General features: G+C 46.9%; 2 protein-coding genes across 6 annotated transcripts in view; one reads left to right on the top strand and one right to left on the bottom strand.

Moving 5' to 3' along the window:
• Positions 1 to 967, top strand: part of APH1B (aph-1 homolog B, gamma-secretase subunit) — a 117077-nt gene extending 116110 nt beyond the window's left edge. For both annotated transcript variants that reach the window (XR_009496046.1, XM_010809264.4), the window contains one exon: positions 683 to 967. The gene's annotated coding sequence lies outside the window, so the exon portion shown is untranslated. The remainder of the gene's footprint in view (positions 1 to 682) is intronic.
• CA12 (carbonic anhydrase 12) overlaps positions 1 to 6872 on the bottom strand; it is a 65344-nt gene extending 58472 nt beyond the window's left edge. For all 4 annotated transcript variants that reach the window (XM_005211744.5, XM_002690877.7, XM_059890716.1 and 1 more), the window contains exon 1: positions 6638 to 6872. In XM_005211744.5, coding sequence (XP_005211801.1) covers positions 6638 to 6722 — 85 coding nt within the window. In that variant the 5' untranslated portion in view covers positions 6723 to 6872. The remainder of the gene's footprint in view (positions 1 to 6637) is intronic.
• Positions 6873 to 15378: the final 8506 nt, after the last annotated feature.

The raw sequence follows: 15378 nt of genomic DNA, 5'->3' as shown, positions 1-15378 counted from the left end.
AATAAATTCACAAGGCTCAAAACTCAAGAGCCGCCAAGAGGAACACAGTGAGAGCACTTCCTACCACCCAACCTCCCTGCTTCATCAGACTCAACCAGTTTCACAGCTGATGGGAACCCCTGCACAGTGTGACTGCATACAGGTATCTGTATTCTCTTCCCTTCTGTTTTTCACACAAATGCTGGCCTCTGGGAAATGCTGTTTTGCATCTTGCTTTTCCCCCACTTAACAACGCAGCCTAGAGAAGAGTTCAAGCTCATTCCAAAAGGAAGGTTTTTATTTAAGGAAGCTGCCACCATCATCACCGGAGTTAGAATTCCATGGGTGGCGGCAATGTGGATGAGAGGCCCTGCCAGGACTGTCATGAAAGTCACCTGTCGCCTCCCACTCACACCCTTCACTCATAAAAGTCCTTCATGCAACAACTAAATATAGTTTTAAAAAGTCATTGCACAGATAACCAGCAGGGACCAATGGTATAGCATAGGGAGCTATAGTCAGTATTTTGTAATAACATATAAGGATAAAGAATCTGAAAAAGAATATATGTATATATGTATCTGAATCACTTTGTTGTACACCTGAAACTAACACAACGTTGGAAATTAACTACACTTCAATTTTTTAAAAAGAAAGTCGTTGTGGAGCTATGCTCTTGACACACTTCCCTCTTCATCTCCAGGAAGAGCCTGAGACCCTGAATGGAGACTCGGGGTGTCTGTCTTAGGACACATTACAGGGAGGAGACTGTTCAACGCCTATGTTCCTGTCTCCCAGCTTCACCAGGTGCTTCCAGGATTCTGGGCCCATCAGGGTTGAGCTGCAGGAGGAAGACTCACATCTCCTTTCTCTCGGGAATTGATTTGCAGTAAAACTTACCTGACCAGTCACCTGGTGCTCACTTCTCACAACTGGGCATTCGTAAACTTGTTAATCACCTATTTTTTTAAATTGCTTTTCTGTTTCATTTCTTTGTCTCAGTGTTTTTAATTTTCAAATTCAATTCTTTTGGTAATTTATGTGGTTTAAAGAGTCAGATGGTTCTATCCATATCAGGCTTTCAACGAAATATCAGTCCCCTAACACTCCTGAGTCACTTTCCTGTTCCCTATGGCAACCACTTTGAATTCTTTTAACATAATTCTTTTGGCATTATCTCCACAACTCTATAAAAATATACCTATATTGAGTCTTCATGATTTGCTTAGGTTTAGGCATTATTTGTTGACAGCCCACTTTGGAAGAGAAGGACTAAGGGCTCTTTCACACACCCATCTCCTTGATTTCTAGATAAAGCAGTGGAAGACCATTAAGGCAAAGTGGATCAGTGCCTGTTAAGAAGCATTTCTCCACATTTCCCATCCCTTCCCATGAACTTAGAGAATCTTTGAGCTAGAGGCGGTAGTACAGACCCCTTAGAGTATTTGCTGCCTTTCCTCATTAAAAATGCCCATAAGCTTGAACACAAGAAATTTCACGTACAGTTAATTTCATAGGAGGTCCATAGAACCGTGCTGGTTTTTTGTTCTGTGTGTTTTTTCCTTTTTCTTTATTTTACTGTAAACTTCTTTGCCACAAGCATTTTTGCCACAAATTTTTGTTGCATAATTAACTGGCAGTAAGACATTTCTGCCATGAAAGATCAAATAACTGGTTGACAATTTTTGGTTTGGCAGTTGGATTTCTACTACATTAGCATTCCAATGCATTAGCATTTCTTCCAGTTAGTGATGTTATTGATGGCTTTATCCAGCTGACCAATGATGATCATTAGTACCAAGAATTGGTTTCTTACTTTGAAACAAACTACACTGGCGGAAAAAGAGGCCGAGGGCCTCAAAGGTTGAGCCAATGTTTCCCACAACTTTGAAACATCTACCAACAGATAGGTGACAAGATGCCAAGAATCCACCACAGGGTAGAGGCTTTCACACTGCAACACAAAGCCCAGGTATAAACATGCACCCCCATACTTGGAAACTGGTACCTCTCTTAAGGAAGGAAAAGTGTGATGCTGATTGAGGAGATGAATCAACAACAAACAAACAAACAAAAAGTATAAAATACTATGAACGAAAGACTTGGAAGGCGAATGCTTAGGTATAGCCCACAAGATAAAATCAGTTATTTGCACAGTATTACTATGAATCTACATACATTTTAAAATATATCCAAATATTTTATATTTGTAAGAAAGTCTTCTAAATTTTTATTTATTTCTTATGTTTCATTATGTTCTTTAAAAATTTTATTGGAGTAGATTTACAGTGATGTGCTAGTTCCAGGTGTATGCAAGCTGAGTCAGTTATATATACACACATATATATATCTCCACTGCTTTTAAGATTCTTTTCCCATGCAGGTCCATTACAGAGTACTGAGTAGAGTTCCCTGTGCTTTACAAGAGTCCTTATTAGTCATTAGTTTATGTATAGTAGTGTGTATATGTCAATCCCAATCTCCCAATTTATCCCTCCTCACCTTTTCCTCTCCAGTAACCATAAGTTTTTGTACACTTGACTCTATTTCTGTTCATTATGTCTTTTTTGATGTCCTGCTTTTACTTTTTATTATTTTCTACAGCAAAATTGCCTAATGGGCCAATTAGTTACGCCTTGAAAATGCTTGTGGCAAAGATGTGTACCATGAAAGTATCCAGGACCCCACTGCCTGCTGCCTGCCAAGTCACTTCAGTCGTGTCCAACTCTGTGCGACCCCATGGACTGCAGCCTACCAGGCTTCTTTGTCCATGGGATTCTCCAGGCAAGAACACTGGAATGGGTTGCCATTTCCTTCTCCAATGCATGAAAGTGGAAAGTGAAAGTGAAGTCACTCAGTCGTGTCTGACTCTTAGCGACCCCATGGACTGCAGCCCACCAGGCTCCTCCATCCATGGGATTTTCCAGGCAACAGTACTGGAGTGGGGTGCCATTGCCTTCTCCCCCAGGACCCCACAGACCCCCTGAAACCTACTATGGACTGGACAGGGCTTAATAGTCCCTAAATTCACGTCCTCTGAATCAGCAGTTAGATGAAGACATTCAGAACCATGGTGAGCCCAAACTTCTATGTGACCCCCAAGTTTACTGCTAGCCTCTCATTGAAACAATAGTGAAAAGGGGGAAAAAAAAAAAACATGGCTTGGGAACCAAGCTACAGAAAACTTCAAACCACTTTTCTGAACATTTTCCTTTGGTGTTCTGTTTGAGGAGTTTTATTAAAATACAGCCATGGATTTCAGAGGCAGAGGAAGCCAGAGGATTGTCACTTAGCTGGCCAGAGCACTTGGAGGCCCAGGATGTAAAATCTCACAAGGAACAGGGAATTTCATCTCAGTGCTTCCCTGGAGAGACACAGGCCACTCAGTGATCCTGGAGGCCACCAGGAAAAAACATCTGCGACTGCTGAGTGGTCCTGCATTGGCCAGAAATTTTAATTGCACCTGCACCAAAATCAAACCATGGCCTTAACAGCCTATATCTTCTGCTCCCTTCCCTGAAGCTTGCTGAGCTGAGGTTTCCATACTATTGCAGCGCTCATCCTCAGATGCGGCATCAGCACAACGCTCTGGTAAGCTCAGTGAGATCGCGTGCCTCTGGGACTGTAAGGCCTCAAGGACGCAGGCCTGGGGACATGTACTTAAAAAGCAGCAGAGCAATCTTTCCTGCCCTCGTTTCGCTGAGCGACCCTACTTGGACCTCAAGACTCAGTGCTTTGGGTATAAATGGCCATGTCTGGAGGGGCTTGAAAGCTGGAGTCTGGAAAAGAGAGGCACCGTAAAATGAAGGGGAGGGTGATCTGGGTCGGGGGTCTCACTGGATGAAGTCAGTGCCCAGTTTGGTTCATTGTCTGCTAGAACTGAGGTCAAGAAAACTTGATAAAGGAAGGGTGCACCTTTGCTGTATTTATGGCCCCTCCTGGTTTCCCACCTCTCACTTTAGGGGCAAGGGTCTTCACAGAATTAAATTGCGCTCCCCTCCTCAGGCAGGCCAGGCAAAGGCCCCTCCCTGTGGCTGCACCTCAGTGGCTTCCTGGGGGCATCTGTTCTGAGAAGGTTATCACTTCTTTCCAGGTGGATGCCTGTTAGAACCTGCAGCCCCAGCTTATCCTGGGCAGGGAAAATGTCCTGGCTGCTTTCGGAGGAAATGATATTTACAAAGATTCAGGTCAGGGGTTCTGGGCCCTGCTTGCTCCCTGTCCTGGATGCTAGAACCTTCCCTGACTAACTGACGTCCAGGGACCCCAAAGTCGCCCAGCTCTCCACACCAGGCTCAGGCAGAGCAGGTTCTAAAGAATTCATAGAAATGTTACCCCCACCCCCTCCCCCAGCAACTGAGAGTCCCCAGGTTATCTCTGGAAGATGCTTGACTTTTATTATGCCCTCTCCCTCCCTGACCCCGAAGTTTGCCAGTGCCAGTCTGGCAAATTCAGGTGTTCCAGGAAGATCCCCTGGAGGAGGGCATAGCAACCCACTCCAGTATTCTTGCCTGGAGAATTCTATGGACAGAGGAGTCTGGCGGGCTACAGCCCATCAAGTTGCAAAGAGCTGGACACAACTGAGTGACTTAGCATGCACGCAGGCAGAGGACAGACCACTTTCTCACCCACTGCCCCCGTTAACCCCCTTAACACCACACTTGGGTTAATACTGACACTTTACATCTCAGTGAGTTTTGCTTTGACTAAAAAGCCAAGAAACCTGCCTGAGGAAGAACAGAATAAAAGCTGTGTTCTTAGAATCAAGGGGGTAAGCAGGCTGGCTGCTCAGTGTAGAGTGAAAGTAAAAATTTTTTTTTTTAACTGAAAACTTTCCCCAGCCCAAGTGGGAGAAGGGAAAAGAGAGAAGGGCAAGGAGGAAGGGGAGAGGAGGGTCCAGAGGGTCAGAGAAGCACAGCGGGGAGGAGGAGCTGCCCCCAGAGTGAGGGGAGAAACAGGCTTTCAGAAGAGGGTCGGTAAAGGGCTTCTCTCTCATCTTGGAGCTAAAAGGGAGATTTCAAGTCAGACTCTGGGTTTCAGTGCAGCTTTCTTCAGAGGGGAATATATATTAAAGTCTGCAGTTTTATAAACTAATTTCCACTTTTATAATTCCTTTCTCCCATCTACTTTCTCTGGAAGATAACTACCAAGCATATCAAGCCAGCTAGTGGACTCGAACTGAATTAAGAGGAGTTACAAAGCTGCTGACAGCCAGGCTCCCTCTGCCTCTCCTACCATGCCCCATGGGCACCATGCCCTCTGATGGGAGGGGCTCCAGCTTTCATGCCTCTGAGCAGAACCAACTTCTCACCATCACCACCCAGCCAGGGACTATGGACTGGCAGCCATTCTAGTCACTCTGGGCTCTTCTAGGAATGTTTCAACCTAGCTTGGGTCTAGGAATGGTCGCTGGAGAAGGCAATGGCAACCCACTCCAGTACTCTTGCCTGGAGAATCCCAGGGACGGGGGAGCCTGGTAGGCTGCCGTCTATGGGGTCGCACAGAGTTGGACACGACTGAAGCGACTTAGCAGCAGCAGCAGGAACGGTGGCACCTACAAATAAATGTCCATACAAACATTTGGGGCAAACTCTGTCAAGGGCACTAGCCACCATCTGTTACTCAGGAAGTTTCTGTAAGTCACCATCTACTCCTCCAGAAAAGGGCTCACCCAGCTGTGGAGACCCAGGCAGAAGCCCTCACTTAGCTGCTGGCTGTCTACCGGCTTCCCTGATGGCTCAGAGGGTAAGGATCCGCCTACAATGCCGGACACACAGGAGAGCCAGGTTCGATCCCTGGATCGGGAAGATCCCCTCAAGGAGGGCATGACAACCCACGCCAGTATTCTTGCCTGGGGAATTCCATGGACAGAGATGCCTCGGGGGTTACAGTCCGTGGGGTCCAAAAAAGTGGGACACAACTGAGCAACTAACACCATAGCTGCTGGCTGCAACTCACCTCCCAGACACAAGCCCTTCTACCATCTCCTGCTACTGGCTGGGCAGCACCAGCCTCCATCTGTTCAGGGTTCAAAGCCCTAACTACACTCAGAAATAAGTTTATGCACGCTCGTCTGAGGGCACGTCGCGCACACACGTACAACTTCAGAGTAGTAGAGCCCTTCTGGAGAAAAACGGTGATTAGGATGAGGTGCATCATCTCTTTGACTTGGAGGTAAAACTTAATGGTAAAGAGTCTCTCCTCCAAAGGAAAGCACCCACCGCTGTGCGAACCCTCCCTGGTAAAAAGGCTGCTCAGGAACACCCCAGACACTCCTCTGCCGCCTGCATGTGGATCGGGGCACCATATTTTACCTCCTAGTTCTGTTTCTCCTACCCGGGTTAGCAAATTCCCAAGCCACTTCTCCAGCGCTGCGGGTGGGTGTTGGGGGATGTACTCCCAGAAACGTATTTTAATGCGAGGACAATGTTCGGCAAACCGCTCCCCCACTACCCCGCCCACCCTGCGAAACCAGAAAGGATCCTGCATTCCAAAGGAAAATGAAGCATCCTTTGTAAAAACGTGCTGTTGGAGACCCTGCAGGTCCTTCTCGGCTCCCGGCAAATGATTTTACTTTAACGAGCCGCGTGAGGACTCCTCCTGCCCAGGTGTGGCTGAGCGCTCGGGATTGTTCGGAAAGAAGAGGCAAAAGAAACTTTACCGTTGAGCGGGGCTGGGCTGGAAGGCTGTTCCTTTAAGACCACGAGCAGGAGCACGGCCGCCGCGTGTAGGCTGCGGAGAGGCATCTTCGGGCGGCTCCCGGCGCAGGCGGAGAGCGCGGGTTGCGGGCGGCTGAGCTCCTTCTCGCCCTCTGGCTCGGGCGCTGGGACCCGCACGGCTCTCACCGGGATCTTGTGAGCGCAGCCAGGGCGTCGCGGCCAGCACCTCTGTTCTTTGGGCTCCTGGCCTCCCGCGGGCTGCCTTTATGGAGCGACTCAGCCCCAAACAGATGATGTCACCGGGGGTGGGGGGTGGGGTGGGGGGAGAACGCCCTGCCTACAGGAGGTCTGGCGCCCCAGTTCCAAGGTGAGTTGTAACCCTGACTTCAGCCGCTCTCCGCGGGGCAGTGGTCCGGGCGCTCCTCGAGCCGGGGCTGGCGCGGAACCCAGTTCTCCGTGGAAGCCGCGGGCGGGCGGGGGAGAGATACGCCTGCCTGGACCCAGTGGGGAGGGGTGCGTCCAGAGACGCGCTTCAGTGGCCACGACCTTGGACTGTCATTGCCTCTACTTGAGAAGCCTCCCAAGTACAATACCAGTCTGGGCCAGAGACTCTTTCTGTGCCTCCATCGTGTGCTTGCCTGGACTGGGCACACCTTACGGCCTGGACGAGACACCTATGGATTAGGAGGGTGGGCTGCATTCAAATTCAGAATTTCTGTGGACTGTACAGTCAATTCACAGAAAAGTCCTGAAAAGGTCTTACCTTTGAAATATAGACGCAAAGAAATTAACAGGTAAATAGCTCGGGGTTGAGGGTGCACTGTGAAATAGAAATAGATACGTAGGTAAAAAGAAGAAATGAACAGCTTTGCTAAGCAATCAGACTTTCACCTCAGAGCAGATATAACTAGTTCATAATATCAGTCTTTCTCTAGGAAGCTGGGGAGGAAGGAGGGGGTCCCTTTTCTGGGCACTTGGATGAAAGAAAGGGACTTGCATGATTTCTTGAGCTCCTACTTGATTTCCCAGGTGGCACTAGTGGTAAAGAGCCTGCCTACCAATCTGGGAGACATTAGAGATGCTGGTTCGATCCCTGGGTTGGAAAGATCCCCTGGAGGAGGGAATGGCAACCCACTCCAGTATTCTTGCCTGGAGAATCCCATGGACAGAGGAACCTGGTGGGCTCTCAAAGGGTCTCAAAGAGTTGGACCTGACTGAAGCGACTTAGCATGCAGGTCACTCAGTGTAAGACTGTGTACCAGGCATTTTGCCTCTTGGCTCAGATTCATGTTGGTGTTGTTATCAGCACCTGTTGCTCATTTTTGCTCACTTGCCTCGCATGTCTATATTCTTTTAAATATATATACAGTGTGTTAAAGTTAGTTGCTCACTTGTGTCTGACTCTTTGGGACCCCATGGACTGTAGCCTGCCAGACTCCTCTGTTCATGGGATTCTCAGGCAGGAATACTAGCATGGGTTGCCATTTCCTTCTCCAGAAAATCTTCCCTACCCAGGGATCAAATCCAGGTCTCCATCTAGTCACATGCTGATACTTGTTGTCTGATCCCCCTTGTATTTAGTCCACGTTCAGTCGTGAAGTCAAAGGTCTTACTAATGTGCTGCCTCTGGCGTTCATTGAATTTTCCTGCTGCTGCTACTGACACTTGCTGTTCCCACCACCAGTCTTGTTATTGGTGCTTCTGACTTCTGTGGGTCCTCTGACTGTGTCTGGTCCCGGTGGTTTGGCTCTGTTTCCTTCCTGCTCAGTGACTCTGCCTATTCTCTTGGCTCCCTGCCGCCCACAGGCATTGTTCAGATCACATGGTCTGCTGAAGCGTGCCCACCCCCAGCCCTGGTACAGGACCCCTGGTTTTGTGACCTGAATCATCCTACCCTCTTCTCTTGGCCACAGTTGGTGACCAGCCCTCACCTCTCTGGTCTGTGCTGACCTCGGTCCAAGTGGGCTCTCAGGCTGGCCTCAATGACTGATGAAGCTGCTTGTCTGTGGTAGTTTTGGAAGGACAGACCAGCTTTTCTGCTGAAGACACAGGAAGCACATGCCACCCACAATTCAAGGGGTGCTACTGTTCTGTTCATATCTGCTCAGCCATTGTTTGGGTTAATAAAGGGCTATGAAATCTTGTTGAGGAAGTTGTTACAAAGGCAATCTTGTTACAAGCACTTTCAAACCACGGTAGGCTTAGGGATGACCTTTTCTGCTTATAACTCTTGATCAAGAGCCACACCTCTAGGGTGGTGAGTGAGCGTTTCACTATCATTCTTAAGACATTCATGTCTCTGATTCGTCATCAAGGTCTTTACAAGATGAAGTGCACTAGAGGAACACAAGAGGTTGGGGAGGAGCTGCTGCAGGTTCAGAAACGCACACCATGGAAGTGAAATCATTCACCCCACATTTCCCCACTAGTCCAAAGGAAGCTGGGTCGGGCACACACATTTTATTACTCCCATTCCATTCTGTCTGGCTAAACAGTAAGTCCACTTTCTTCTTGAGCATGCATCTCTAAGTGTTCCCCAAGGATCCCCAGAGATGGAGAAGTTTAAAAAGGGGATGGATTTAACAGGATGTTGTGAACTGAGTTTCACTGAGTTAGACAAGGCTGTGGTCCTATGTGATTAGATTGACTAGTTTTCTGTGAGTATGGTTTCAGTGTGTCTGCCCTCTGATGCCCTCTCGCAACACCTACCGTCTTACTTGGGTTTCTCTTACCTTGGGCGTGGGGTATCTCTTCACGGCTGCTCCAGCAAAGCGCAGCCGCTGCTCCTTCTCTTGGACGGGTGTATCTCCTCACCGCTGCCCTTCCTGACCTTCAACGTGGGATAGCTCCTCTAGGCCCTCCTGCACCTGCACAGCCACGGCTCCCTGGACGTGGGGTTGGACCTCCCAGCCGCCGCCCCTGGCCTCAGGCCTGGGGTTGCTCCTCCAGGCCGCCGCCCCTGACCTCACACGCGGGTTAACTCCTCTCGTCACCGCCTCTGACCTTGGACCCTGGGTAGCGCCTCTTGGCTGCCGCCCCTGATCTCGGACGCAGGGTAGCTCCTTTTGGCCGTTCCTGCACCGTCGCAGTCTGGCACTCGGCCACTGCCCCTGACCACGGACGTGGGGTAACTCCTCTTGGCCGCCGCCCTTCGGGCATGGGGTCCTCCCGGCTTCTGCCCCTGACCTCGGACGTGGGGTGGCTCCTCTCGGCCGCGCTTAGTGCGCTGGTCGCTGCCGCCTGCCCTTAGTGCGGCTCAAAATTCTCCAAGACAGGCTTCAGCAATATGTGAACCGTGAACTTCCTGATGTTCAAGCTCCTTTTAGAAAAGGCAGAGGAACCAGAGATCAAATTGCCAACATCCGCTGGATCATGGAAAAAGCAAGAGAGTTCCAGAAAAACATCTATTTCTGCTTTATTGACTATGCCAAAGCCTTTGACTGTGTGGATCACAATAAACTGTGGAAAATTGTGAAAGAGATGGGAATACCAGACCACCTGACCTACCTCTTGAGAAATTTGTATGCAGGTCAGGAAGCAACAGTTAGAACTGGACATGGAACAACAGACTGGTTCCAAATAGGAAAAGGAGTATGTCAAGGCTGTATATTATCACCCTGCTTATTTAACTTCTATGCAGAGTACATCATGAGAAACGCTGGACTGGAAGAAACACAAGCTGGAATCAAGATTGGTGGGAGAAATATCAGTAACCTCAAATATCCAGATGACACCACCCTTATGGCAGAAAGTAAAGAGGAACTAAAAAGCCTCTTGATGAAAGTGAAAGTGGAGAGTGAAAAAGTTGGCTTAAAGCTCAACATTCAGAAAACAAAGATTATGGCATCCGGTCCCATCACTTCATGGGAAATAGATGGGGAAACAGTGGAAGCAGTGTCAGACTTTATTTTTGGGGGCTCCAAAATCACTGCAGATAGTGACTGCAGCTATGAAATTAAAAGACGCTTACTCCTTGGGAGGAAAGTTATGACCAACCTAGATAGCATATTCAAAAGCAGAGACATTACTTTGCCAACAAAGGTCCGTCTAGTCAAGGCTATGGTTTTTCCTGTGGTCATGTATGGATGTGAGAATTGGACTGTGAAGAAGGCTGAGCACCGAAGAATTGATGCTTTTGAAGTGTGGTGTTGGAGAAGACTCTTGAGAGTCCCTTGGACTGCAAGGAGATCCAACCAGTCCATTCTGAAGGAGATCAGCCCTGGGATTTCTTTGGAGGGAATGATGCTGAAGCTGAAACTCCAGTACTTTGCCCACCTCATGCGAAGAGCTGACTCATTGGAAAAGACTCTGATGCTGGGAGGGATTGGGGGCAGGAGGAGAAGGGGACGACAGAGGATGAGATGGCTGGATGGCATCACTGACTCGATGGACGTGAGTCTGAATGAACTCCGGGAGTTGGTGATGGACAGGGAGGCCTGGCGTGCTGCGATTCATGGGGTTGCAAAGAGTCGGACACGACTGAGCAACTGAACTGAACTGTGAACTGAGTTTGATGGAGAGAAAGGAGAGGGTTGGGATGTTTATTGCATAGCTAGATCAAAGATCTGGTTAATTGGTAAAGAATGGATAGCAATTAAAAGAGGATTGAGAATATAAACAGAGACCCAATTGTTCTAAGTGCTTTGTTTTTTTCTTTCTAGTTTTATTGAGATATAATTGATACATAGCTCTGTATAATTTTAAGGTATACAGCCTAATGATTTCATTTACATACATCATGAAATGATTTCCACAATAAGTTTAGTGAACATCCATTGTCTGGTATATGTACAAAACAAAAGAAAAAAGGAAATATTTTTTTTCCTTCTGATGAGACCTCTTAAGATTTACCCTAAAAACTTTCATATATAACATACAGCAGTGTTAGATTTGTCATTTTGTACCTTACATCCCTAGTATTAATCTTTCTTTTATTATAAAAGTATAACAGTAGACTTGGAAAATACAGAACAAGGTTACATATAGTTCCACTATATATTACAATTATTTTTTAAGTAGATAAGATTTTTAGTTGGAGTTTCAACGTCAAACTCTCAAAAATTAATTGAACATACAGAGAAGTAGAAGGATATAGTAGATGTAAAAAGCACTATGAATCAATTCAGCATAATTTAGATTTGCATGCGTGCATGCTAAGTCGCTTCAGTTGTGTCCAACTCTTTGCGACCCTCTGGTCTGTAGCCCACCAGCCTCCTCTGTCCATGGGATTCTCCAGGCAAGAATCCTGAAGTGGGTTGCCATGCCCTCCTCCAGGGGATCTTCCCAACCCAAGAATCAAACTGCCATCTCTCATATCTCCTGCATCAGCAGGCAGGTTCATTACCACAAGTGCCACCTGGGAAGCCCTAATTAACCTTTTAACTGGAAATTTATGCCTTTTGACTGCCTTCATCCAATTCCCCTGCCCCTCTACCTCTAATAACCAGAAATCTGATCTCTTTTTCTATGGGTTTGTTTGTTTGAAGTGTAATTGACCTACAATAGTGGGTTTGTTTCTTTTTTTAAATTTTAATCTGATATCAGCGGGAGGGAAAGTAAACAGAAATGAATGATATGATCAAACTTATGAAACATTGAAGCTGAATATCAAGCCTCTCCCTTCCGTACCTCAGCAAACAGCACAAACCTAACCAGCTTTAGACCCCAACTCTGGAAACCCTCCCTGCCGGAGGCTTACTGGGCCCTGTGCAACTGAATATGTATGGATTGCCTTGCCAGCAGCAGATGAGGTTGTTGTCAGTCGATAAACAGCCCATTACTCAATGGATTAAGGCAGAAAGTGGACTGTCAGTTCTCAAGAGATAGTACCAGGCCAACGAACGGCACACCCAGATGGAAGGTTCCAGGGAGCAGAGCTTCTCTCAAATGTTACTATGTGTATATCAATAGGAGGGTGAGGCTGATGAGTCAAAGGGCAGAGGAGTGGAAGAAAAGTATACCGGATTTTGTGTCAAGAGGTCTGGACTGAAGTGTCTGCCCCACCACTTACTGGATGGCCTTGACAGTGGTGCAACTTCTCTGAACTTCAGTATCCTCATCTCTAAAGTACAGATTGTCATCTTGGCTCCAGGGTCATCAACAGTACTGATATATGGCTGAAATGAGATAAAGTGGGTGGAAACTTCATTCATTCATTCACCCTTTATGTGCCAGGCACTGTGCCAGGCATAGTCCTTGCTCAGAGAATGTGTAAACATAAAACAAACCATGTCATAAATATTAGTGTAATTATTGGGTTGGCTGAGACGTTCTTTTGCCAACCCCAAACAAACGTTTCGGCCAACCCAAAAGGATTGTAATAAGCTTGATGTATAATCAGAAGAGTCCCACTCTGTCCTGGGGCTGTGAGGGACCACATCATCTGTGTAAGGGTGAGACTCTGTGACTTCCTAAAGCCTCTGAAATGCACAGCTAATGCCAGGCTCTTCTTTTTCAAAGCTGGTGCCGTCTGGCAGGATTTGCCCCTTACACAAGCTAACCATTGGCTTTTCAGGCATAAAGATTAGAGTACAGAGATTTTTATTTCTTAAGGTGAGAATTCATTCTTCAAATAGTGTCAGTCAATGAGGAAAGCCCCTTTGGATGGGGCAAAAGAAAAGGCTCGTGGGAGGAGATCTAACATTTCTTGAGTGCCTACTGTTTGCCAGACAGTTTATTCTTACAACAACCCATGGGGATTAGTGTTATGCTTGCTGTATCATGGAAGAGACACATGAGGCTTGGAAAACTAAAATCCTTTCCTTGCACAGGTTCACAAGGCTTGAGTAACAGAGACTGAATTTTCAACCAGATAATTTTCTAGAAAGATTTAAGGCAAGAGGGCAGCAGAAGATAAGATGGGTGGGTAGCATCACCAACTCAATGGACTTGAGTTTGAGCAAACTCTAGGAGATAGTGAAGGACAGGGAAGCCTGGCATGCTGTAGTCCATGGGGTCGCAGAGTCGGGTATGACTTAGCAACTGAATAGCAACAACAATTGTCTGTCTCCAAGGCCCAGGCAAGCATTTTCCATGGCTGCGGTAACAAATGCCTCAAATGAGGTGCTGTATTTCTGGGTCCCTCTGAGATGTGGATTCTAGATGCTGTGATTGTGTTTTGTTGATCTGGGGTACAGCGAGCCACTTCTAGCAATCACATGATGCTCTGCCCAGGACCCGACTGTATGCTTCTCCCCAAGTGCCATGGGGAGGGATGCTGAGGGACCCTGAACTCTGATCACTGCATAGAGCATCTGCCCAAATGGGATATGAGGAACCTGAGACCACAGAGCTTTGATTCAATAAGTTCTCTAGCAAAGGAGACTATGAGCCCAACCATGTAATTCTTTGTTATATTAATGAGCTCTGCTTTGACCAGGTAAAGGGAGTGTGGAGGGAAGGTGAGGTAGAGGAAAGGAAGAAAGTAAGGAAAAGGCTAAGAGAATGCTTGGCCTGGGCGTTGGCTGAGGGAACAAAAAGCCAAGGTGTGCATGGACCTGTTGATCCCAGTACAAGTGTCAAGGTCTTTGAAAATGCAATCACTTTTGCTACTTTCTTCACATCTTTTTTTTTCACTTTTGCAGTTGTGGCTTAGAGTCATAACCTCTGTATGAACCCTAGCTACCGTGCTCAGTTTCAGGCAGGATCAGGTGGAGGGCAATGTGACCCACAGAAAGGAAAGCCAGACTCTTGACTCTGCCAGGAACCAGCTCTGGGCCCTTAGCAAGTCTCTAGCCCAGTATGTGCCTTAGTTTTCTGACCTGTAAGTTGAAATAAGAGTGTCTAAGCCCAGCCAAGGTGATGGATGTAGAATGAGACCACATATGGGAAAGTACGCTGGAAAACAAAAGCATCTGACATATATAAGATACTCCTGAGTGTGGGCTTGAAACAAAAGGAAGTTGTCTTGATCTCAGCCTTGGTTTACTAACTTAAACTGAAATCTGGATTCCAACAAGGGGCCATAAGTTCTTACCCAGCCCCTGCCACCAGTTACCATGGTAACTAGTGACTCTGGTCCAATTATTTGTCCATGGACTCCCAATTGCTGCTTCTGTCGAATAGGGAATAATGGCTTCTCACCAGAACTTTTTTTTTAAATTTTTTTCTGCTGGGACTTTTATAAAGCACTCTGTGTGACTGATAAAAATGATGATAAATCAAAAGCCTATATAACAGGGAAGTTTGCATTTGAAGTGAAAATAAACCTTGGTGCAATATGTGTTATCTCTTTCCAGGTGAATTATTCTGAAATCCATGGTTAGCTGACGCCAAGACTGCTTAGGAGATATCTTAAGGTTTCTCATGCCCATCTCTCCTTTCACATTGTCTGGTTAGACCCACTCTCCTCTAAGCTCAGAGGTTTGGTCCAGATCCTGTTCTCGCTCTCAGTCTGCAGCACTGTCCTTTCTCACCACTGTGTTTTAAACCAAAATGCAGTCACAGACCACATTCCAGCAAGCTCACAGATACCTCCATAAAGCAAAGAGTCCTCATATCAACTCTGACAACTTCACTGATGGTTAGGGAGACCAAATGGTGGAGGAGAAAGAACTTTGGCATCTCATGAACCTGGGCTTTGAGACTCAGCTCCACCACTCACTTCCTTTGTGATTTTGAGCAAGTCACTTAACCTCTCTGAGTCTCAGTTTTCTACTTTTTTAAAGATGAAGGCCATATAATACATCCCAAAGAGCAGGAGGAAGTAATAAATATTATGAGCGAGGCATGAGGAGAACTTAGC

The sequence above is a fragment of the Bos taurus genome, chromosome 10, assembly GCF_002263795.3.
Source record: "Bos taurus isolate L1 Dominette 01449 registration number 42190680 breed Hereford chromosome 10, ARS-UCD2.0, whole genome shotgun sequence".
Taxonomy (NCBI): domain Eukaryota; kingdom Metazoa; phylum Chordata; class Mammalia; order Artiodactyla; family Bovidae; genus Bos; species Bos taurus.
This window is presented reverse-complemented; position numbering and strand designations above follow the sequence as displayed.